Here is a 1,065-nt window from a genome sequence, read left to right as displayed (position 1 = left end):
GTAGTCGTCAAAAAGAAAAATGGCAAGTGGCGCGTCTGCGTCGACTTTACCGACTTAAATAAAGCCTGTCCAAAGGATAGTTATCCTCTTCCCAACATCGACCGTTTAGACGAGTCTACGGCTGGAAACGAGATGCTAACCTTCATGGACGCCTTCTCTAGATACAATCAAATAATGATGCACCCGGATGATCGCGAGAAGACGGCCTTCATCACAGATAAGGGAACCTACTGCTATAAGGTCATGCCGTTCGGTTTGAAGAACGCCGGAGCAACCTATCAACGACTTGTGAACAAGATGTTCGCAGACAAGCTGGGCATCACCATGGAAGTGTACATCGATGACATGCTGGTTAAGTCGCTCCATGCCACTGACCACCTCCGTCATCTGCAAGAATGCTTCGAAACTCTCAACAAATACGGCATGAAGCTGAACCCAGCAAAGTGCACATTCGGAGTCTCTTCAGGCGAGTTCCTCGGCTACATAGTCACGCAGCGAGGAATCGAGGCAAACCCCCAAAGCAAATATCCACTGTCCTGAACCTCCCGAGTCCCAAAAACAGTAGAGAAGTACAACGGCTCACGGGCAGGATAGCTGCTCTAAATCGTTTCATCTCCAGATCCACCGACAAGTGCCTGCCCTTTTACGATCTCTTACGAGGAAACAAGAGGTTCATTTGGGACGAGAAGTGCGAGGATGCATTTACCCAACTCAAGCAGTACCTGACAACACCTCCAGTACTCGCTAAGCCGGACGTCGGTGATGTTCTATCTCTTTATGTCGCAGTGTCACAAGCTGCAGTCAGCAGCGTTCTGCTAAAGGAAGACCGCGGTGAACAAAAGCCCATATTCTACACGAGCAGGCGCATGACCGGACCAGAGACGCGATACCCAACCCTGGAGAAGATGGCTTTAGCAGTCGTCGAAGCAGCGAGAAAGCTTCGACCATATTTCCAGTCACATTCAGTGGAGGTACTGACTGACCAGCCTCTCCGAACGATACTCCAAAACACCAACAAATCGGGCAGACTCACGAAGTGGGCCATCGAACTCGGCGAGCTCGATA

The 1,065-nt window shown here is 50.3% G+C and overlaps 1 protein-coding gene across 1 annotated transcript in view; it reads left to right on the top strand.

Moving 5' to 3' along the window:
- Positions 1-1,065, top strand: part of LOC106338470 — a 3,402-nt gene that overhangs the window by 943 nt on the left and 1,394 nt on the right. Inside the window, exons 2-3 of the mRNA XM_013777440.1 lie at positions 5-533; positions 620-971. Coding sequence (XP_013632894.1) covers positions 5-533; positions 620-971 — 881 coding nt within the window. The remainder of the gene's footprint in view (positions 1-4; positions 534-619; positions 972-1,065) is intronic.

This window comes from Brassica oleracea, chromosome C4 (assembly GCF_000695525.1).
Source record: "Brassica oleracea var. oleracea cultivar TO1000 chromosome C4, BOL, whole genome shotgun sequence".
In the NCBI taxonomy this organism is placed as follows: Eukaryota; Viridiplantae; Streptophyta; class Magnoliopsida; order Brassicales; family Brassicaceae; genus Brassica; species Brassica oleracea.
This window is presented reverse-complemented; position numbering and strand designations above follow the sequence as displayed.